This window comes from Crocodylus siamensis, chromosome 1 (assembly GCF_052110815.1).
Source record: "Crocodylus siamensis isolate JL-2025a chromosome 1, ASM5211081v1, whole genome shotgun sequence".
NCBI lineage: Eukaryota > Metazoa > Chordata > Crocodylia > Crocodylidae > Crocodylus > Crocodylus siamensis.
The window spans coordinates 201,095,307-201,117,602 of NC_143395.1; the positions used below are offsets into that span (position 1 = coordinate 201,095,307).

General features: G+C 45.5%; 1 protein-coding gene and 1 long non-coding RNA gene across 3 annotated transcripts in view; one reads left to right on the forward strand and one right to left on the reverse strand.

The window, feature by feature from the left end:
* SYNDIG1 (synapse differentiation inducing 1) overlaps positions 1 to 22,291 on the forward strand; it is a 191,801-nt gene extending 169,510 nt beyond the window's left edge. The window contains exon 5 of one of the 2 annotated variants that reach the window (XR_016443036.1): positions 6,362 to 6,498. Coding sequence is in view for 1 of the 2 variants with exons in the window: in XM_090052372.1 (XP_089908498.1) it covers positions 6,362 to 6,520 (159 nt within the window). In the remaining variant the exon portion in view is untranslated. Of the gene's footprint in view, positions 1 to 6,361 lie in introns of both variants that reach the window. The other variant, XM_090052372.1, reaches the window with a different exon arrangement.
* Positions 6,376 to 22,296, reverse strand: part of LOC149873887 (uncharacterized) — a 132,728-nt gene continuing 116,807 nt past the window's right edge. The window contains exon 6 of the long non-coding RNA XR_016443038.1: positions 6,376 to 6,496. This is a non-coding gene — a long non-coding RNA (uncharacterized LOC149873887). The remainder of the gene's footprint in view (positions 6,497 to 22,296) is intronic.

Sequence of the window (22,296 nt, forward strand, 5' to 3'; positions counted from 1 at the left end):
CCTGGGTGCTCAGAGTGGTCAGGGTGTGCTGGGGTCACACTCCCTGGGGGACAGGAAAGGTGCTTCCTTCAGGCCAGCACCACCCCCTTGGGCAATAGAATTCAGGAGGGTTGAAACTTTGCCCACAGAGCAAAGAAGTAGGAAGGGTTAGGAATGATGCATCCTGGGATGCTGGGGGTATGAACATAGAGCATTTTATCTCCCTGGAGCAGACTAACAGTACCCTGGAGCAACCTGGGGAAAACGGGTCAAAGATAACCCTTGCTTGAATTGGCATACCTTTTAAAGTGTAGAGGGTTACTTAGCATGGGTTAATGCCCTTTAACGGGTTAGTGCTCCCATTTTAAATGTCTTTATGGCCCTTCAAAGGTAATCTGTGTAACATTACCCTTACGTAGACCCAATTGGCCACTAGGCTTTGACTTCCAATGTTTCTCACATCATTCTGGATAACAGAGGCCCAGGATTAAAAATATTTCAGCGGAGCATGCTGAGGAAGGAGCAACTGTCCTCAGAGCTTTCTGTAGGTGTCTTGACTTGTTAGGCATAACATTTACACACTAGGCTTCACAGCAGATGTGCATGTTAGTCTCTCTGTGGGCCTGATTAAACATTCATTGAATGGAAACATTCGCTTTGACTTCTGTTGGCTTTGGATCAGATATTACAGCCAAGATGTCCCAGAGCAATAAGTAAACTTCTGTGCTTACTCTGAGACCCTTGGAAGGGTTGCAGTTTTCAGCAAGTATCTTGCAACTTTATGTTTTCAAGTCCTTTCTGGTGTACCCTAATCCAGGCTCACAAAACAGGCTGCATTTGAAGTCATGGCCTGTGCCTTCCTATACCTGACAATATATAGTTACATTCCCTGCAGTCTCCTCAGACAGTCAGTATTGCTTAATTGAGCTTTAGGGGGTTTGGCTCAGTCGGTAAATCTCTTTATGGGAGTTTTTTGTGTCACTGTTTTCATGATTGTTTTCCTCCTTCCCTGCTACCACCTTCCCTGTATTTTTATTAACATGTATCGTTTGACATTGTTTCCACTTTAAACATTTATGAGGCATTATGCTTTAAAAATTAGGTTGATGAATCAAAAGAGACAGTTCCTCTAATAAAGTCATTGCAGTAAAGGCCAGGAGCCTTTTTGTCAGCTTTGTGATTTGTCATTTGGCTGTTGTAAATTGCTCTGAGGAACATGATTATAAAAAGATACCAAAATAGATGTAGCAGAAACCAGTTAGAAAACTAAGCGAAGATGGAGAAGTGTCAAGACACAGCACATGTACACTGGGACATAGAATTAGAATAGTTAAGAATGCCACAACTGCCCACATGCTGCGTCTAAGTGATAATAAAACCTGAGGAGATGGCAGCAGGGGCAGCCAAGGTTCCAGTACCTGCTCCCAAAGGTCTTTCTGCCTTTTGTCCAGTGGCAGTCTGTAGCAGGACTTAGCCCCAGGCGCAGCTGTGACACCCAGCAAGGCCATGCATCCGAAGGTACATCTCAAGCCAGTCCAGAGAGGTGATACTCCCCCTCTATGTGACTTTGGTCAGGCCGGAGTTGGAGTACTGCGTCCAGTACTGGGCGTCACACTTTACAAAGGATGTGGCCAGCCTGGAGAGGGTTCAGAGGAGGGCCACCCACTTGGTGAGAGGGCAGCAGGACAGGTGCTACAAGGAGAAACTCAGGGACCTGAACCTGTTCAGCCTCAGCAAGAGGAGGCTGAGGGGGGACCTGGTGGCTGCGTACAAACTCATCAGGGGAGATCAACAGCAATTAGGAAGAGCCCTTTTCTCCCCAGCATCACCTGGGGTGACAAGGAACAATGGTAATAAGCTGATGGAGAATAGGTTTAGGTTAGAGATCAGAAGAAAATACTTTATAGTTAGGGTGGACAAAATCTGGAACCAAATTCCCAGGGAAGTGGTACTTACCCCTACCTTGGGCAAATTCAAGAGGAGGTTGGATGATCACCTGTCTGGGATCTTGTAAAGCCAGCATTCATTCCTGCCTGTGGCAGGGGGTCAGGCTAGAAGATCTGTTCAGGTCCCTTCTGACCCTGGCTACTATGAAATTATGAAACTGAAACCCCCCGGTGGCCTTGTAACTCCTGCCCTGCTCCGGCTCTCTGGGTAACCTCCCTCTTTTGCCCCTTCGCCTGCCACACCTTGCTGGTATTATTTTATTGGGAGAAAGGGAGGCTGTCCTAGAGCGAGCCATTGTCTATTAGTCATCAGTGGGTTCCTCTCAAACCTTGCTGATCCCCATCCTGCCCTCAAACACTAGATGGGCCCTCCTGGCCCGTCCATGGCTCCCAAGGCACCTGTTGCCTTAAAGACTATTTGTGGCCTCCAACCTCCCCTGTAGCCATGGCCGTGCCTCACAGGTGTTACCATTCAATCATTCTAGTGGATACCTTGCCCCCAAGACAATATCAGGTCTCCTCAGGCCTCCATGCCCTTGTTAAGGCCTCAGCCTTCCCAGACTCCAGCCCTATCCTCTAGCAGGGCCCTTTAGCCCAGGCCTACTGTGCTACACTTGACTTCCAGGCTCCAGCCCTTGTTTTGCCCCTCATGGGCTCTGCCTTCACCCTTCTTGGGCTTTGCCCATCTGGGAATTTGAGCCCCTAGCCCTGGTCTCACCCTTATTAGGCTCTACCCTTAGTCCTCCTGGCTGCAGGCTTTCTTTAGCTCACCCTTCTTGGCCTGTGAGCTGCTGCACCAGATTCTACCCTCTTAGGCTGTGAGCTTCTAGACCTGGTTCCCCTCACTCAGGCTCTGACCCTTAGTCCTCCCAGCTTCAAGCTGTCTCTGCCACCAAGCTTTGGTCCTTTTGGCATCTGCCTGCCCATGTTGTAAGCCCACTCCCTGGCAGGGCTCAAAACACTATGTGCCTTGCTGGCACTATGGCTGCCTATAAATGTGTTTGGAGGTGGGGGGAGGGGAGGCATTTTAATTAGAGCAGCCACTCTAATTAAAATGGTTCACTGTCACATGTATTAAGTCCACCCCACCCCCATTTCAAAATGGCCACAGGGACATTTTAACTAAAATGTAATTGACAAGGTTTAGTTAAGACACCAGTGTGACCTTTTTGAAATGCAGGGGGGCTTAATACATGTGATGATAAGCCGATGAATCGAGTCTGCTCTGATGCATTCTAATTAGAATGCAAACAAGCATGTCTATTGGCAGCCTGTGTGACCTTCTCTTCCTCCCCTTGTAGCTACCTGTGATCCACTAATATGAGCAAGAACACAAACACAAACCTACTGGTTAGCTAACAAAAATCTCCCTACACTGAGTCACACTTCCCTGCAAACTAGAACTCCTTTACTTGCAGCGCCTAGAGTAGCTCCAGCACCCATTACTCCCTTTCTGTCAGCCATCTTTCCTATGAGACTTTTCTCCCTGCCACCTGCAGAGCCCAACTGACTGCCAGTTCTCAGGCACTGGCTATTTGTGCCCATAAAGCCCCACCTCTTCCTGTCAGGTGGTTCTCCAACCACCCACAGGGGTTTCCATTTAAGCCTGATGGCTAGCCTGCCCTTCTCTGTTGTAGCTTAACTGAGCTGCTTATAGAACCTTGCCCTGGGCAGCTTACTGCTTGCAGCTGGCTTCTGGGATCATTGTTCCTCCAAGAGTAGCTCTTCTGGCTGATACTGCCTGCTTAATTCATCACAACTGGCCCCTGTTCAGCTTGCAGGGCCACCCAGCAAGCTCCACCTGCAGCAGCATCCCTTACAGAAACAAGAGCCTCTGGCTCCCTGTTATACTGTCTAATGTAAATGCATAGACATCCTGAGAAGGGGGACTGAGCCAGGTCTCCTCACCCCTTCCACTAAACTACAGTCAGGCTCTCTCCTGCATATACCTTTTGGCCTTGCGATTCTTGGGGCTTGTCTATGCTAGGGCACCAGCACATCCTGAGGAACATAGGGCCAGGAATGCCTGCCCCACCCAATCTCACATGCACACTTCACCTGTGGAAATTAATGGCTATGCTTCAGACTCATCCCCAGCACTCAGCCTTGAACTCTTTGTTTCCAGTGGGCCTGAGACTGGCTGTTGGGGATAAGCTCAGATCAGGAAGTGTCTGGTTCTGGAGTGTGTCAGTGAACTCAGATGGGTAGGTCATATTCACCTCCATGCTTCCCAGGTCCAACTATTGTAATGGTATACACAAACCCTGGGTTGCCCCTGGGCCCAGTTTCAACGGTAAGAGGAGGAATGTTGATACCACCCAGCCTATTCTGTAGTTTGATGGCTCTCCTGGTAGATGACAAGATGTGAGATTGAGATCTCTAAGGCTGAAGACCTAGAACCTAGGTCTCCTGATACATCAGTCAGCTATTATACAAGGGGTGTATACCAGCCCCATGGCCTTCTCCAGCCATGTTTTTCAGTGACAGTGACCACAGGTGATGCATTTGTACTGAACTCAGTTCTCTCAGTGTGTGTTCAGTCTGCTCTGAGTACACTAGTAGAGTGAGCCTTTCCAGGGACTGTGGCAGAGTTTATGCATCATCCAACATCTGTTCTAGATCACATCAGAGCTAGGCACCTACCTGTTCAGACTGGGGCACTTTCAAGCATGCATGGACACCTAAGTGTAGCTGCCTAGGGACCCTGAAGGTCTAAAATTAGGTGCCAGGTTAGATGCCTCAGGAGTTTTGTGGCTCCATTCCACCTGAGTCCTGTTTAAGGGCTAAGTTTACTGACCTGGTCCTAGCCTGGGGTGTGTGTGGGTGAGATATGTGAATAACAGAGATTTTGGTTCACAGCTGAACTTCAAATACACACACACGTATATGTACACCATATTTTGTGGTGCTCTTTTTTTTCCAAAACCCAGCGTCTGGAAATTGCAGTGTGCATTATTTTCAGAAAATATGATGAGATGAGTAAAATCTGTGTCAGATTCACAGGTAGCAGAATGAGCAGACTCAGCTCCCTGGTTGCTGTTACTCAGCTACTTATTACAAGGAAAGATCTTTTTAAATTCATTTTGTCTTTCAAAAGCAAGGGACATATTATAATGTAGGGTGTGTTGTATGTGAGAAAATACTATGTGTGTGTGTGTATACACACACACACACACACACACACACACACACACACACACAGAGGCATATATATAGTTTTGAACTGAACAAAGTGTTTCATTCAAGCTAAAAACAAAATGTTTCAGTTGAAGGGCAGTATTTTGCTTTTTTATTAAGTAAAAGTTATGGTAGTATAAAAGTAATATTTTAACTGTGATGGTTCAGAAATTATGTGAGAGGCAAGGATGATAGTAGCTTTTATTGGGCTAGCTATAAAGTGAGACAAGCTGCTATCTGCTTTTCTTCAGTATGCTGTGCCTGACTCCCTGTGATCAGAGACCTGAAGAAGAATGTCCTTCATTCAAAAGTTTGTCTAACTATATCCCAACTACACAGTTGCTCCAATAAAATATTACTCTAAGAAATCCTTGCCCCTGACAAAGCAAATTTCAAAACAAAACATTGCTTTTATAAAGAAAAGAAGTGTTTCATTACTTTTAAAAAGTAACTTTTTCCATTTTTTCCAGGATTTTGTTGTTTTGGGTTTTTTGGACCAAACCAGTTCAATACATTCAGTCTGAATGTACAAGTAGTATTGGTCAACCTTCATCTGTATTGTTCTCCAAATAAATATTTGACTGAACAGCATGGCCCAGCTTTTACCACCAGGGCAGTTATGCCTTCTGCAACAGTACCACTCGCTAGTAAGAGAGACAAATGTAACATAAGCCCTCTTCCTTGTTCCAGTCCATTATAGTAAATGTGTTAGCAGTAAAGATATTCCAGCTGTTGGGCTCAACCATGACAAAATAATGAAACATTTCAGATTTCAGCAGCCCTTTGATTTGGTCTGAGCCTGGTTCTGATACTTATGTAGACTGTAACCAGTTGGGTGTCAGGCTCTTGTAGGATCCATAACAGCCCTTCTGCTCTGCCTTGTTTTCTCCTAGAATTCACTCAGGTCCGGATCCCTAAATCTGTAGGGCAGGCCTGTGGGGACACAGGCATCTTAGAAACTAGATGGCTTTTTATTAAACCAAATGTGCCTTGTCTCTAGAGGGGGAGGGTGTGCTTTCGTGTGACCTGTGAATTAGTATTAATGTCTAAAACATTTTTTTTTAGGATTAAACAAACTACTGGAGTCATTTAAGCATATGGACCCAAGTCTGTGATCATAGCTCAGTAGCCGAGTTGCCCAAATTTTCACCTGTCACTGCTTTATGACATCTCCTAGGAGGGTGTTTCAGCTAAAATCAAGTGCATCAACTCAGATTTGGGGCAAAATAGATACATTTTTGTTGTTGTTTCTCTTGCAGACAAACAAAGCAGTTGCCAAGGGAGACTTCCATCAAGCCAGCTCCAGCTCCCGACGAGCGCTCTTCCTGGCCGTCCTGTCAATCACCATTGGGACTGGCATATACGTGGGCGTAGCTGTGGCTCTGATCGCCTACCTGTCCAAAAATAATCACTTATGAGCCTCAAAAACAAGCGAGAGCTAGCCGTACAGCTCCTTCTAGTGCAGAAACCCACAGAGGCTCAGATCGTGCCATCTTCCCAAACAACCAGGGGGACCTGAGCCCTGGGACTAGCTACTGGGGAGATGGGCCTATGTGTACTGTGTCCTTTTTCATTCTTTGCAATGTACAAGGCCTGCTTCTTGACCCTTCCATGTCCTTGACCCTTTTCTTCTCTTTTTTCTTTTCTTTTTTGCAACCCAGCATTTACAAGAAGCCAGCAAACATAGGCCTTTTCTGAAGACCCTTCAGAGCAATCCAGAACTTTGTGACTACACTGGTTTGTTCTTGGCTTGCTCATTAACACACTAGGCTGCACTGCACTGAACTGTAGGGAAGCCTGAACAGGTACTGGTTCTCAGAAAGAGCAATACAAACCTAGAAAGAAGCATATATTTTCTTTTGAATGTGAGGGCTCAATGACCAAAGGGTGGGATGGAGGCCTTAGTGAAGAATGGCATTGTCTAATCTCACATTCAGTAGATTGCTGCAGGAGAGGAAAACAGATTGATTTTCCTGTCTTGATTTTGGTTTAAAATTTAAATACTTGGGAACCAGCAGTGCGTGATAGCTGAGTTTCACGCACGAACAAGCTCTGCAAACTGAATGTGAAGCGGGCATAGCATGGGATCTATTGTAAAATTAATACGTCAATTCAGCTGCTACTTGATGATGATTCTCTCCTGAGGCACGTAACTCATTCAGGCCACTTCCCCCCTCCTGGGAAGAACCTGTCCAGCAGCTAAATACACGAAACCTGCAAAAATATTTCATGGCAAAGCATGGAGTCAACAAAGGGCAGGAATGCATCATGCCCCTCCGAGGTGTGGACTCGGACCCAGAGCAGCGCATGAGAACACTCGAATTCCCACCTCATGGCACCAGTGGTCATTCATAGACTGTGGAGTCTCAGCCTAGGCATGGAGATAACACTTGACATTATCTCACTGTGCTGTCCACCTGATAAGCAATTTAACTGGTATGTTGTAAAGGAATTGAGCGTTGTCCTTATTTCACTGACTGGAACAATAAGCTTATTTTATTTATTACACCCCCTGACTCACTGCTTTTCCTTTCTTTTATTTATTAATTTTTTTACAGCCCCATCATGTATTCAAAGGATTCAATTTATCAGACACAGGTAACAGTGTTAAGAAATGGATTGTTGCAATAGGCCTTTTAAAATTCATTCACTTGGTTTTATCCGTGCCACTCATTTATCTAAGAAGATCATTTGTTCCAATTATTCTGTAGTTCTTATCTGATTTTTTTCTTTCTTTCTTTCTTTTTATTTTATTTTTTTTGGAGGTGGGGTGGACATACACATCCAAAACTATTTTTCTGCTAGTTATACCGTTTATTAAAACACATAGCATACAGCTGCTGATGCAAGTTGTTGTGCTTTCTTTGGAGTGCCTCAGATGAATGCACAATATTACATAAATGGTGTAGCATTAGCCTAGCAGGGAACAGACACCCAAGATCCTGAATTTGCCCAGTAAGAAATGATAATGCCATACTGCATATTAGGGCCTGACCCAACACCCTCCGGCAGCTTAAGGTCATGTTCCCATTTGACTCACTGGGCTTTGGATCAGGATAGAAGAGGGAACAACTTCTTATGTTCCCCCCTAGTCTGTAGTCATTGTTCTGCTAATTCCACGGTCAATCAAAAGCAGATAAATGCCATCCAGCACTATAGGTAGACTGCTAGTTTCTGGGCACAATCATTTTTTAGAGCTAAACTTTTCAGAAAGAGACAGGAATCAAACTGTTTTTTCCTGTCTCGTGAAAATCAGTCAACTGGTGGAGCATGTAGCTCCACCTGACCCCCAGCTGCCGTGGCAGAGCCCATTTCCTCAAAGCAAAGGTTAAAGCATGGCCCATCCACTTCACTTCCCCTGGAAATAGCAATGCAGAGGTGCGAAGGGGAGGGTCTTCCTTTTAAGGAGCAGCCGAATGACAGTCCTCCCAATGTCCTAGCAACAAAGATGTATCTGCTTGATGCAGTTCACCTTTCTCCAAGCCTAAGTTTCAGGCTGTATTTAAACTCACATACAGAGATTTGGGAGGTTAAATTGGGTTCAAAATGCCCAATTTAAACTTAGCTCATACAAACCGGGTCTCAGTAACCAGCAATCAGCCTAAGCCTGTAACTGAACAGAAGTTCCACACACACAAACTGGTCTAAAAATTGCAGAACCCAGTTTAAGATAAACCTGGATCTATGTATTATCAGACTCATTCAATTTAAGTCAAACCAGTGCATGGAACTTCTGTCCATTTCCCCAGCACAGCCCTGGGGCTGGGGAAACCCAGCCACTGACCTCAGCCCTGGGGCTGTTCTTTTCACTCCCCCCTTCTCCTGCACTGATCTATTTCTTGCACCCCGAGCCCCTTGCTCCCCCCAGAGCCACCGCTCTCAACCCCATCCCAGAAGCTGTTTCAGATACAGCCACTTTTATCAGTGTTCACTGCTGCTGGAGCCATGTAAGTAAGTCCCAGTGCAGGGAGGAGGAGTGGAAGGAATGGGGGTAGTTCACTAATGGGGACCTCATTCCACCTCAGTTCACCCACAGGTCATGCCTGCCTCCTGCTCGCTCCATCCACAGGTCACACCTGCTCCCAACATCCTACCTGTAAGTAATGTCTGCTCCCCCAACCCTTATGAGTCGTGCCTGCCCTCCCACCCCACCTGCGAGTCACATCTGCCCCCACACGCCACCTGTGGGTCATGCCTGACCCCCTACCCATCATGGGTCGCATCTGCCCCATGCCCCACTCACAGGTTGTGCCTGTTTCCCCTACCCCACCTGTGGGTCATGCCTGTCCCGCTAACCCACCCACAGGTTGTGCTTTCCCCCATCCCCTCCAGACTGCTGCACCTCCAACCCCCCAGGTAGCCCCCCTACCCCCCATCATGACTTACCTGATATCAGGCAGACATCTTGAATTGATTTAACCTCCCTCTAATGATCCTAAATGCCTGTACTTAGCCAAGCAGGCTTCAATGCCTTGATTATTCTGGAGTCACATCTTAAACTGTTATTTAGAACCACGAAGATTAGAAAATGACACCTAAAAATTACTTAAATGAGACACTCTAATCACATGATTCCAGGAGCTAATACTTTATGCATGAATCTAGAGTACCAATCCTTAACCCAGGCCCAGCAGAGCCAACAGCAATATAGATGGAGTGTAGGCTTCAGGGCTTGGCTCATAAGATAAACTTTTCTGATCAATGTAAAAAAATGTTCCCAGCACTCATTCAAAAGCAAAGACTGCACACAAGCAAGGCCTGGCACTGTCAAATGTGTATTTAACCAATGCTTTTTTAGATCAATCGAATCAATGTAAAATGGAGGGTTTTTTAATTTGAAGTGAGCCCTTTGGGGGAAAGGCAGCAAGATGAGTGTGTATCCACTTATTCTATAGATGCACAACACCAGAACTACAGCTAGCTTCTACTGGGAGGCACATCATAAGGTAATAATTTGTAGGTGTCAAGCACTTGAAGGCCCCTGGCTTTGTACCTCTTAGCCACGGGTGATGTTTAGCAAGGGAAAATGTAAGGGAGAGAAGCCAGAGAGCTAACGTAATGGAACAGAATTAGAACTGGCTAAAATATTAGCATGGCTGTGACACGCACAGCAAGGGCTTGAGAATGCCTGAACCATGAGCTGGCAAACTCAGAATATGTATATTTTATTTCAAAACACTTTAAAGTGTAATAAGAACCTTTGAGAGCAAGCCCCTTTAGTTCTGATTCGTCCATGGGAGATACAGCACTATACAAGCATAAATAACACTTTTAATTGCCACAGAGCTAGTGATAGTGTTAAGGGATAAAAAGCAAACTGGAGTCAGGCATCTGGAGCCACATTCAACAGAACTCAGAGTACCATGACGTCTTTTTCAGGGTCCTAGCCCAAGATGCCAAGGGCCCTATCTTGTTCTACCTTATAGGCCCCTAAATGGACTTAGGTGCCTAAGTTGGATCCTATTGCAACCCATGGGAGTCCCTGAAAAACTGCATGCATTTACTTTTATAGCATTCTGTTATCTCAATTTTAACTAAGTCACAAAAAGCAAAGAGGAGGAGGAGGACAGGCCACCCACTTTTTAGGCTAACAGCTTTTCAGGATTTAAGCAGGTTAGATTAGAATTACACTCAGGCACTGATGTCCACTTAGATGGCTCCAAAAGCTTGGGAAGTTCAAATCAGGTTCTATATTTTAAATCAAGGAAGGGGAGTGGGCAGAGGGATGGCTTGTATTCCCAGTGGATTCTGCACAGGGTATAGAATCACAGAAAAACAGGACTGAAGAGCCCTCAGCAGGTTACCCATCACTACTCAAAACAAGGTTATCCCTGGCTAAACCATCTCATCCAAGTCTCTGTAAAACCTGCTCTAAACAATTCAAGTGATGGGGAGTCCACAATTGGTGTGGGAAATCTGCTCCAGTGCCTGTCTACCTTAATACTTAGAAACTTCTTCCTAATATCCAACTTATTTTTCTTGTTACGATTTAAGAGTATTACATTTTGTTTGGTCCCCTGCAGCCACAGAGAAGGGCCTATCAATATTTTCTTTATGTTACAAACACCCTTTCAGTGTTCTCTTCTCAAGACTAAATAATCCCAGTTCATCTAATCTTTCCTTGTAAATCAGAAATATGACATTCTGGTGTAAGGATTGGTTTGGACTCCCTCTTACATCCTCTCATTAACACATACCATACATTGTGTTCAGAATGGCATTTTCTATTGCTTTTATGCCCTGTGTTAGTTTCTTTCAAAATATTATGAGCCCATTGTGCTGAGAGGGCTGTCCATGCCCCTATGGACCTGTTTGCACAGATCTGGCCATGCATTAGACACAGAAACATGGCCCTCCTTGAAATATATCATTACATCAGCCTTATCTCACCCCCAGTTAACATGAAACAATTTTGAAACACTCCCACCGTTGCATCCTGATAGTTGCCAACAGGTAAGGAGTGAGGAGAGGAAATCCATCTGTACTTTGCCTTTGCAGATTATGCTGAGAGCTCACATGATCTAGTCCTTCAACCCACCTCAATAAAGGAATCCTAAATCCAAGGAAACTGACTGTCCCATGTTCTATGGTATTATTGTGATTTTATTATAAACCTCATGGTACTGGGTGTTTTACTTTTGGCCTGAATTCCTGGAGGCATGTTGGTAGAGAATCTCAGTTTTTATTCCAAAAAAGCATGTTTCAAGCCTTCACCACAGAAGAAAGCTGGAAAGTGTGACCTGAATTTTAACCCTAGAGTCAGAAATGACCCTTCACTGAAGGAGATGTGAGGCACCAGGACAGTCTACCTCATCCAGCTGCTGAGAAAGGAAAGCCTTCATCTTTGCCAAAGGGACAATTTACCAGGCTGTGGAATGGAGACCTCAGGTTCACTGCCACTGCCTGATAGCTCCTGGAGAGATCTATAGCAGAGCTACAGGAGTGCTCCTATGAGCAGCAAAAGGAACACATCTGTCAGGATGCTGCTAGTCTGGCAATGGGGGTGCACAGCTGTTCTGAGCCTGCTTTGAGAAGAATCACAATTGAGGCATAGTAAGTGAGGAGCTTCATGATGGAACAGGTTGCTGGGGAATTTCCCATACCACCGCAATTCTTTGTAATAGATGGAAGAATTGGACCACACTGAAGTGACAACATAGGAAATTTCAGAACAAATTAATAAACTAAATACTAATAAGTCACCGGAACTGGATGGCATTCACCCAAGAGCTCTGAAGAAACTCAAAAGTGAAATTTCAGAACTACTGGCAACAATATGTAACCTGTCATTACAAATGGTTCCTGTGCGAGAGGGCTGGCAGGTTGCTACATAATACTAGGCCTGCGTGAAACAGAAAGTATTTACTTCAGATTCAAATCACTGTCCTGATTCAATTCAGCCGAATCCAAAGTCATTCGGCACCAAATCTTATTCTGCCATGGACTACACAGGAAGGCAGTGCCAGCAGGAGCAGCAACCAGATGAGCCCCAGGAGAAGCCACGGAGGGAATGATTAGGGAGCTGGGGGATTGAACCAGGAAATCAAACTGGGAACTGGAGGGAAGCCCCTGTTCATTCCCATATCCCCCAGTCATTCTCCCCAGCTCTCAGTTCAATTCCCTGGCTCCCAATCATTCCCCTACCTCTTTTGGTTTCTCCTGGGGCTGCTGCACTGCCTGCCTTGCGGGCAGCCGGGGAAGCAGCCAGACAAGGCACAGGTTCTCCCAGGGCTGCCAGCTCAAGCTGGGGCTCATCCAGCTGCTCCCCAGCTGCCCCCACCAGCACTGCTTAGTGCCTGCCTGTACAGTCTATGGCTGAATCTCTGAATCTCTCTGAATTGATTCAGGAGCTTCCAGTTTGACTCAGAGAGAAGAGATTAACGGATCTCCCAATTTGATTCAGATTCTGAAATTCAGCCACCAAATTGAGCTGAATCTCTTCCGAACTGAATCGGCTACTGAAGCTTTCCACAGCCCTACATAATACCCATCTTCAAAAATGGCTCCAGAGGTGATCCTGGGAACTACAGACCAGTGAGTTTCACTTCCATCCCTGGCAAGTTGGGAGAATCCATAATAAAGAATAAAATCAGCAGTCACATAGGCACTGGCTTTGTAAAGGGAAATCCTGCCTCACACATCTGCTGCAGTTCTTTGAGGATGTTAACAAGCACATGGACAAGGGGGATCCAGTTAGCGTAATAAATTTGGACTTTCAAAATCATTTAACAAGACCCCTCACTATCGGCTTTACAAAAAACTGCTTTGCCATGGGATCAGAGGGAAGGTTATTTTGTGGACTGAGAGTGGGTTAAAAAATAGGAAGCAAAGGGTAGGCCTAAATGGCCACTTTTCAGAGTGCAAGGAGGTCAAAAGTGGCATCCTGCAGGGATCTGTGCTGAGCCCCATTTTGTTCAACATTTTCATCAGTGACCCAGGAATGGGGGTGCACAGTACAATCTCCTAGTTTGCAGATGGTACCAAATTATTCCAGGCAGTCTAGTCCCAAGGTGACAAAGTATCTTTATAAAGATCTTACCAAGTTAAGCAAATGGACAAAAAAATGGCATATGAACTTCAGTGTCGACAAGACCATAGTAACGCAACTGGGGGAAAATAACTTCAACTATACAGACATGATGTTGGGTTCTGAACTAGCTGGAGCCATTATAGATAATTCTCCAAAAACATCAGCTCAGTATGCAGCAATGACCAAAAAAGCCACTGAAATGTTGGGCATCATTAAGGAGGGAATTGGAAACAAAATGGATAACATCATAATGCTATTATACAATTCCATGGTGTACCCACCTTTTGAATAATATATGCCATTCTGGTCCCCACATCTCAAAAAGATATAGTAGAATTAGAAAGGCACAGAAAGGAGCAACTAAAATTATCACAGGCCTAGAGCAGTTGCCATACCAGGAGAGACTGAAAAGGCTCAGACTTCAGTTTGGAAAGAAGGCTAAAGGGGCGTATGAAAGAAGTCTATAAAATCATGAAGGACATGAGCTAAATGAACAGGGAACTGTTGTTCACCAAGTTGCCAAATACTAGAACTAGGGGGCTCCCCCTGAAATTAGTAGGTGATGCATTTAAAACTAACAAGAGAAAGTACTTTATTAAGCAACACAAAATTAACTTGTGGAATTCATTGTCACAGGAGGCAGCGGAGGCAGATAGCATAGCCAGGTGCAAAAAGGGAGTGGATAAATTCATGGGTGACAGATCAATTGATGGCTATTGAACAGAACAGTTAGAAATGTCTCTTCTGGCAGCTCTAAACCAATAATGGCGGATGCCAGGGTGGGTCCTGAGTAGGGACAGACCACTCTAGAGATATCCAGTTTGATGCTGTCCCTGAGTAGCATCCACTCCCAACACTGTTGGAGACAGAGTACTGGGCTAGATGGACCACTGGTCTGACACGGTATGGCACTTCTTACGTTATGCCCTAGCAGCTGTCAGGAACTGGTCCCATTGAGGTAAAATGAGACCCATGGGGTGTCTATATGCAGGCCACAAGTTTGATGGTAGCTCATGTAGACACACCTGAGCTGGCTTTACTCTACCTGACTGGGTCTCAATAGCTGGGAATTAGGCTGGGCTTCACCTGATGAGTACTTACCCAGGGCTCTGGGTTACCTTTTGTGACCCAGTCTGAGTCCCATTCTGCTTCAGATAGCTTGCTTTTGGTGCTCTAGGTAAATAAATCCCCCTAGAGAATCACAGAGACGTAGGGCTGGATAGGACCTTGAGAGGTCATCCAGTTGAAGCCCCTGCCTAAGGGAGGATCACCCCTACCCAACCCATTCTAGGCAAATCCATAGCACAATCGCTACACCTGCCACTGGTTAAGCAGGAGGGCCCCAGTGGCCAACATCCTACTGTTGCAAAGGTTGTTAAAAAGGTGCTTAAATGATCACAGGAAGAGAGCCATGCCCCAGCTACAGAGGAAGGCAAAAATGTAAGTCCATACCAATCTGAACATGAGGTAAAATTCCTTCCTGATCCCAGTTATGGTGATTCATCTGACTCTGAACGGAGGTACAAGACTCTATAGCCAGGAACCTCTGGGTGTAAGTGGCAGCAATGTCTGCCTGAGTTGCAAGGCAAATGCACCCTGGGAACACTTTGCAGGACAGAGACCAGCCAGCATAACAGTATCAAGCTCAACAGTCTGCTGAGCAAGAACCTCAGTCACAGGACAGACTATAGGCCAGAACAAGATAAATCAAGGGTTTTTTTCAGGTTGCTTCCCGGTACAACAACAATCCTGGTGGGTAGGGAGAGAGATGTTCAGAGGCAGAGGTCAGGAAGATAGCAGTTACATGTTTCTCCAAGCACCAGGAAGGGTACCACACTGTTGCTAAGGCCATGGAGAAATCTGGACAGGTCTTCTGTGAGCTACATCAGATGCTTGCCCATGCAGTGGAAGCAGAGACGGAAACTCCCCAGGCTTTCCTGGCACGTGCCTGGGACCCATGAGAGAAGGAGTTTGGCTGCCAGAAGGCTAAGTTTAGCTTTGCAGCATGACTCACTCCTCCTACAAAAATGTGTGCCTCCACAGGCTTTGTATATGCATTTTGACATCCAGAATTTAGCTACTACGAGACAATGGTTGAAGGGCTATAGAAACCACATTTTGCCTGTTCTCTGTTACCCAGCCTGATTTATCTAGGCACATAGCAGCTGTCTTCTGGTTACAGAATCACTACCCTATATTGGCTCAGAGGAGATTGTACAAGATCTGCCATCCAAGAGAGCCCAGCGAGACATAGCTGGCAAGCAGGTGTCCGTGACTGTTCGAATAGCTTGGAGAAAGGAAGCAGAGCAGCAAGGAGACCCTGACAGCTGCTGAGCACTGTATTGCCTGCAGGAACATGTCAAAACAGAATGCCACATGGTAAATTAAAAAAAAAATCACAAATACTTCTACAAGGATTTTGCTTGTTTAGGAACCAACAAAGTCACATCAGCTGCCCTGCAGCCACCTAGATGCAGGTCCCTCCCTGAACCTGCTGCCTGGACCAATACAGTAGCATGCAGGATTCAAACAACTCAGAGGCCTAGGCTGTGCAAAGAGTGATCACCAGGGATCTTGATTTTGTCTTTTAAAAATCACAAACTCTCTGATTTAGTGCCTCCCCCAAATTCTCTAATTAAAAAAACCCAAAATCTGCATTTTTCTGCAATTTAAATGAAATGTGTATGTATCTAGAGAGAGAGAGTTATTGGCTGAACACAATGTTTTATTAATATATTTACATTTTTTAAAGCAATTTGGAAGCTTACCAGTGCCGCAATCACTATAATAAAATAAATTCTAAATACCTATACATTTTGGCATTTGGTTTGGGGTTTTTTTATCATGCAAAATCAGAGCTCTCCCTTCCCCCTTTGCTCATCAGGATGCAGGTCCAGCTGCGGCTGTTGCCCTGCACTACTTCGTGGCACTGAGCAGACTTGATATGCCAGTGCCCTGCCCCTATGCATGATGTTGCCCCTCACTCCCAAGGCACAGCCCCCCAGCCCTGCTGGTGCTCCACACTCCAGACACACAACCCCTGGCCCTGTCAGTGCCCCTCACACTAGACCCACAGCCCCTCAGCCCTGCTGGTGCCCGCTGCCCGCTGCCTCAGCCCCCCAGCGTGAGGAAGGGAGGGGCGGTGAGGAAGGTGGGCAGTCCAGCTGCTAGTGGGTGATAGAGAGTCGTGCTAGGTTAGCTGAGTTGACACACCCCTGAGTGACTGGTGAATATCTTCATGGGTCATAGTGACAAATAACTCCTTGACTGCTCATAGGACCCCAATATTCATCATATATCAGCAACTGGTGATGAGGTCTAGATTCATATCAACCTTGTCGATACCAGAACAGGACTTAGGTGGCATTTAGGTGTCTTAGTGCAAGAACAGTAACTATCAAAACTATATGCATCTCTCTGCCTATTTCCTGGAAGGAAAAGTCTTCTTATTGCCCCAGTGATACAAGCCTTAACAAAGAAAAAAGCAGTTCAGAGAGGCATCCAAGCAACTGGATACTGACCAACCAGGTGGTAAGGAAACTGTATTACTGTCTAGTGGGTGGCAGGCTGCAATAATAGCCAGGATTCAGACCAGGTGAACACAACCTTGTCTACAGCAGGATCCCAGAGCAGTGATGTCACCTGATAACCTTAGGCACTGTCCTGTATTGGCCCCACTGGATTCTTGATACATTCATGGCTGGGAATTGCTGAGGCTCTTATTCAGGAAAAAGGAGGCCTCTATCTTGGTTCCAGTCTGAGTGTTCAGCATACCATAGGCAGATCCTAAATAATGTGATAGGGTCAGACAAAAGTTTCTACACATGTCCTAGCTGAAAGCATTCATAACTCCCATGATGCCTCCACTGATTCTCAGGGTCTTCACATGCCTGAAAACCTTACAGCATGTCTGCTCCCAACTCTATCGAGCTAAGCGCAATTTCTATTGTTCCTCTTGTGAAGCCTGCTTTGCAACCCTCTTGAAGGAGCTCTATTAAGAAGCAGCAAGAGGGTGAGTGAAACACCATCAACAGCAAGATTTAGTGCACACTAAATACAAACTGTCTGGGACAGTATAAATCCCCAACACAGCTTGCATTCCATTGCATTTTGCAACCATGCCATAATCTTTAGAGGTGAGTGTTAATAATAAGGGTCCCAGCTGCTGTCATACTGAAATGTCCATGCAAGAATTAAAAATAAATTCACAATTGGCCAGTGGCCCAGTTCTCTTCCCTCCCCTTTTAATTTCTCCTTCCTTCATTTCTCAGGTATTTAAAAAATGCAGGGCCAGGACACAATGCACTTCTAGGCTGATGGAAAATGCACCAGGATACAGAGTGGACAGACAAGCACTTCTCTGTAGATAGCTGCACATGGTGGCATCCCACTATGAGGTAGCATGTTTGCCTTAAGTAGCTGGCTACTCTGGGATAAGTTCTGGACACATGACACTTGTACCAATGTAATTTACATAAATGTATTTTTGCCTTCAACTTTTCCCGGGGTAATTTTACACTGGATCTGAGCGAGTTATACCAGTATTGGACTGTGTAGTGTGTGTCTGCTCTTTATTTATGCTGATGGAAAGGCATGGTACAGTGGCATAAATACTGTATATGTCTAAGCCATGAGATAGGGTCTTTTCATGTACATTGAGTGTTTTCTTTTACGTGCAACAAAGTCATATTATTATATGTACATTAGAACTGGAATAAGTCATAGGGAGGAGAGTCTGAAAACTAGTCAAGGCCTCTACACTCCTACAGCACAATCCTGAGGTTCTCCACCTGATCAAAGAAGTAGCACACTTTGGATAAAAGCTGCAACAGATCACAAACATTTTGACCTTTATTTGGTAATCCTCTGTGATCAACAGGATTACAAACTACAGAGGATCTGGATTCTACTATGTTATCATAATGCCATGGGGCCCTGATCCTAGATCAGGACCAAAGCACGTGGGGTGCCATACAAATGCAGAGCAAAGAAAGTAGCTGCCCAAAAGAGCTTACAGCTGAAGTATAAGACAAGAATCAATGGATTAAGCCAGGCAGGCAGGGGAGAATGGAGCAGAGACAATAATGCTCATCATGACAGACAGCAGCCTAATGATTGTCACGAGCTGTAGGCACCTTAAACATTTAGCCTCCATCAAGAATCAGGACCCAAAAGGACCCTCCAAAAAAAGAACTGGTCCAAATAATTTCATTTCAGAGTGAACCTCAGGGTCCTTACTGTGCCTGAATAAGTGATAACATACCAGACTTCCCCACATGCCCTCTGTTTGCTCAGTGCTCCATAGCAGTTAGCATATGGTATTGTCAGTAAAGTGCTAAGGCCTCCCCAAAAAGATGTCATCTCAAAAGCAGCCGGACAAATCCCACACTCCTTTCACACTGGAGAATGCACGATTCTTTCTTCAGCTGCGCTAGTTCAGAAAAGCAGACAATTATGAGCCTTTCCACTAGGATTGTATCTGTGTCAAGCATGCCATATGCTGGATACCAGGAGCAAAAGCTGTCAGCAGGGCAGTACTTCAATGTGACAATAATATCTGTCATATGGATTGGTTCTGAACAGCCTCTGTCATTCTGATTGAACATGCTGTACAGTAAATATGGGAACTATTTACCTCCCCCCCTCATGTACCCCTCCACCCCCACGTGGTTGTCTCTCTGTTGTTTAGCTAAGTCCTCAAGCTCAGTGGCTAAACTGAATATTCAAGAGGATGTTCCCAGTACCATTGTACAGGTGGTCCAGACTGCTAGGAAGGCTGTTGCTTCTCAGGGACCAATTTGTGCCAATTTCTGTGGCCACCGCTCAGAGTCGTATCACCACCACTTCCAATTATTCATTTAACAATGAGGTTGTACAGTCCAGTTTGGAATCTCTTATTAACGTGAGCAAGCCGGACACCGATGCAAGTGATGGCCACAGAACCCCACCCAGAACTGCATTCTCTAAGGTTGAGATGTAATCCAAGGGAGGCAAACAATATTCTACACAGCACCTAGACATTGGGTAGCACCTTGCTGGGCTAAGGAAGTCTTGGGTGGCTCAAATGTCTGTGAACAAAGAAGTGGTTACATGGCAACGAGTCTTTAAAAACCAAAATAAGAAGGAAAATTTCCCCCTTTGCAAAGAGAGACAAAAAAGCTCCATGGAACATTCACTGTGCATGGGATGCCCGGCACTTGTTCCCACATCCCAGCCAAAAAGAGAGAAACAAGGTGCCACTGTGGGAAGCAGCCACCCCTTTTCCCTGCAGACACCACTAATGCAGCTTTATGGGAAATGCTCTCCCTTGCTAGTCTCTGACTTCCCATCAGGGCATTTTTAATTGCAGCCAGTTTGGCTCTGCAGTGTATGATGTTCTGTAGTTATGCCGAGCCTTACTGGTTGTATTTATGGGGTCTTGGTGAGGAGTCCAGAGGCATGTCTACAGGTGCAATTAATGTGCATCAATAAACTCCAGTGCAAATTGTTTTTCAATGTGCACATTTGAATATGTGCCTGGGACCGCAGCACATTGAGCCAGATCAGAGCACACCTGGCTAGTAAGGGGCCCTACAGCCCAGGGCTGCTCTGACCCAGCTCAAAGTGCTGCAGAGAGGCTGGGGGCTTTATGTAGTCAGCCAAAACCCATGACTACTAGACTTAGCCACAGAAACAAAGAAAAGCAATGTGTTTGCTTATTTCCCTTTTGTCCTCATGGCTTTGCGTAAAGCATTCACCTGGGAAACTGCAGGTCTTGGGTTCGAGGTCCCCTCTCATGCTTTAGAACATAGCACTAACTATTACACTGCAGGTCAGCCATTAGTCACTCCCTTCTCTGGTGCTCCTTTTGAGGCCCCAGGCTAGAAGCCAGGGCTCTCTCTTTTCTAAGCCAGAAGCCACCTCACTGAATAAAACCACCTGGCATACTCCTTTCCCCCTGGCCTCACATACTGCCCACAAACCCTCCTCTTATCATTGTCCAGGGGCCAGCTTTAAATAATAGCACTAGAGAGGGCCTGCATAATAGCTGACGCGTGGTGTGGTGGTTGAGTTCTGCATTGGGAAGTTAGAGAGTCCCAAACTGAAGCCCTGTTGGGGAGGCTAGACCCAGATTCTGGCCTCTGAGGTGAGTTCCCTTGCCACTTATTTCCCTGGGGAAAAAGATGGGTGGTATCTTTTTCCATTGTTGCCCATCTGTGTGACCATGTACTCATCTCTATGCACCCAGAAACAGATTTCTCCTTATAGATGAGTAGGAAAGAATAGATTGCCAGCCCCAGCACTGAGCAGTCCTTCAGTTGTCCCAAAATATTGGCATCACATACATGCTTAAAAGCCACATTTCCTACTGCATTCTGTTCATGCTACAAGTGCAGGGACCACATCACAGAGACAAGGGGCTCATAAATATTTAAAAAATCATGAATATATGTGTGTGACAGGGACGCTTCCTGTAGCAGTGGAAAAACCTAACATATGTAGACTGACAGTCCAGATAAGCATAAACCTTAGCGAAGAACACAAACAGAAGAATGAAGTCCAGCATTGGCCATAAATAAATCTTCTCTCTCTTAAGAGGCTATTAGGTTACAAGGATTAGATAAAAAGCCACATGGACTGTCAATCAGCACCTCAAAAGATAATCTCAGATCATTTTGTGAAGCCAAGATGATATTTAAATACTTGGAGAATAACCAAAGCTTTTGTTTACTAATTTAGGGCCTGTCTCCTCCTTCCCATTGATGGCAAATGGAGACAGCAGTCTCAGAAGGGGTCATAACTAATTAATAAGGTTTTGCAAAGCGCATTGTCAAGCCACAAACTGTGCAGCGGATAAATAAAAACAAGCTATAAAGCCCCATTGACAGAAGGGCAGTTTGCTTACAGAGTAAGAGCCTCATCTATCTTTGATAAAAGCCAGACCAAGATGAAATTCAAAGTTCTTTGTTTTGAAAGGTGTCAGAGCAAATGCAGAACACCTGTTTGCTGTGCACTAAGCTGTCTGCTGCTGTGCAGAGGAGAAGTACTTATGCAGCTAGCATGAATGCAAGGAAACAATTCAGCCTGTAGTAGCTTTTAAAGTTGGCTGATGGAAAAAAACAAAACAAAACAAACCACTCAGACGAACAAATTAACTTTCACCCACTGGGGATCAGCCTCTTTCTGCTCAAGTGAAAACTGAACAATAAAGTTTTCTGGAAGAAGGAGGGCAGAGCACAGTTGTTGTAGTCTAGCAGTCACAGACAGTGGACAGCAAGTCCTTAAGTAGTGGAAGGCAAGCCCTCAGGTTGGGCTGTATTCCTGGCTCTATCACTGACCTGCTCTGTCATAGAATCATAGAAGTCGGGTCGGAAGGGACCTTGTAGATCTTCAAGTCCGACGCCCTGCCTGGGCAGGAGAAAAACTGGGCTCACATGACTCCAGCCAGGTAGGCATCAAGCCTCTTCTTAAAGACCCCCAGGGTGGGAGCCAGCACCACTTCCCTTGGAAGTTGGTTCCAGCTCCTAGCCGCCCTAACTGTGAAGTAGTTCTTACCAATGTCTAATCTAAACCTACTCTCCAACAACTTGTGGCTGTTATTCCTTGTTATGCCAGGGGGCGCTAGAGGAAACAAGGTCTCTCCCAAACCCTTCTGGTCCCCCCTAGTGAGTTTATAGATACTCA